The sequence below is a fragment of the Sinocyclocheilus anshuiensis genome, unplaced genomic scaffold (genome assembly GCF_001515605.1).
Source record: "Sinocyclocheilus anshuiensis isolate Anshui unplaced genomic scaffold, SAMN03320099.WGS_v1.1 scaffold2010, whole genome shotgun sequence".
In the NCBI taxonomy this organism is placed as follows: Eukaryota; Metazoa; Chordata; class Actinopteri; order Cypriniformes; family Cyprinidae; genus Sinocyclocheilus; species Sinocyclocheilus anshuiensis.
The window spans coordinates 171,880-173,475 of NW_015544331.1; the positions used below are offsets into that span (position 1 = coordinate 171,880).

General features: G+C 40.2%; 1 protein-coding gene across 1 annotated transcript in view; it reads right to left on the bottom strand.

The window, feature by feature from the left end:
- The window catches only part of LOC107698135 (adenylate cyclase type 4-like), a 19,897-nt gene that overhangs the window by 2,728 nt on the left and 15,573 nt on the right, over positions 1-1,596 (bottom strand). The window contains exon 19 of the mRNA XM_016499066.1: positions 108-257. Coding sequence (XP_016354552.1) covers positions 108-257 — 150 coding nt within the window. The remainder of the gene's footprint in view (positions 1-107; positions 258-1,596) is intronic.

Consider the following 1,596-nt stretch of genomic DNA (forward strand, 5'->3'; position numbering starts at 1 on the left):
CGGCGCTGAACTTGGGCTTGTTGAGGAGCTGTAAGAGAGCATTACGAGGCAGGTGGGTTAAAAAGACCACAGGCAGACGGACAAACAGACATCGGACGGACATCCACCTCGTCAAAGTCTGAAATGATCTCGTTGAGGAAGCGAAGGCACTCCAGGCCGTCGTTGTTGACGCTGCTCTCGTTGTAAAACTCCTTGAAGAAATGCGGCACGGACGCGAACATCACGCAAACACACTCGCATGACTTACTGTACAAGTCCTGAAACACACACACACACACACACACACACACACACACACACACACACACACGCACACATTAGTACTATCACAGAAAACTAACTCACATCATATTTGATCATCAGGCTTTTATGGCTTATATAGTCTGATACAGTGAGAATAAGAAGCTCAGTTTTATCCAGAGACTCAAACTGAGCAAATGATATTTCTATGATGAAATTCTGATGCTTGTGCTGTAAATCAATCAGATCTTTATAACAGTGCAGCAGATTCTGACATAAAATGATCTAAATATCACTCTATATCTCCAGTAATCTGTCTCAGTAAGATGAGATTGAAATGATCCAAACATATAATGCAGTGATTGAGAGCTGAAGACATAAAGGCTCCTCAGAAGATGTGAGATGTTCTGGAGGCTTGTGAAGATCATTCCTCCGCTGAGGAACAGTGAAAGTAAAGCTTCTGGAAACAAACGCTCCTCAAAAGATCCTGAGGATCAGATTTGAGACTCTAAAACATGATTGATGGAGAATCAAGTAAAGCTGAGCTGCTTCAGTCCAGTAAGTGTTCATCTGGAGATATTACTGCAGTTATTCTGACCTTTACTTGATCAAAACCAGTCAAGACCCAGCTACAGTTACACTAAAAGAGCTCTGACTGGATAAAACACTCTAAACTATCAAGAAGGCATGGAGGAGATCGAGTGTGAAACAGGTTTACAGCAAATATAGAGGCCTTTATGTATCAAATATGATACAGTGGCATTATAGTGTTACATGTGTCCATTCAGAGATGTTAATAAAGTATAGTGTTAACTCTGGATGAAGAAGTGCTCCGGCAGAAGGTTCTGCAGCAGCAGTCTGTTGACGTTCTTGGTCGTCTCCATTTCCTCCATTTCCTCCTTAAAGCACTTCTCCAGCAGGAACTCCGTCCGAGAGCCCAACTCGTCCTGCATCATAGTAAACACTCAGATTACTCCAGTGACACGGCGTGAGGTCTGCTCAAGTGGGAAGCTTTTTCCTTTAGTTACTTCCAACAAAACACAAAGATGTGTGGCCGAGAAGCGTTCCACTAAAATTATTTTGTGGTTTTGTTATTTTGAGGTATAAAACTGAGGTGTTACTTTATCATCATTATCATACTACTATAGATTTTTTTTTTAAATATGTGTGCATATATATATATATACATATATATATATATATATATATATAAAAAACTCAAATATGTAGCGATTTATTCATGATTTTACCCATCCTGTTTTCATTTCTCTGCAGATTTTCAGGAACCATATGCTGTAGTGGTCCTCCTCGAAAAGGATTTAGTTGTTATTGACCTTGCACAAAACGGGTCCTTAT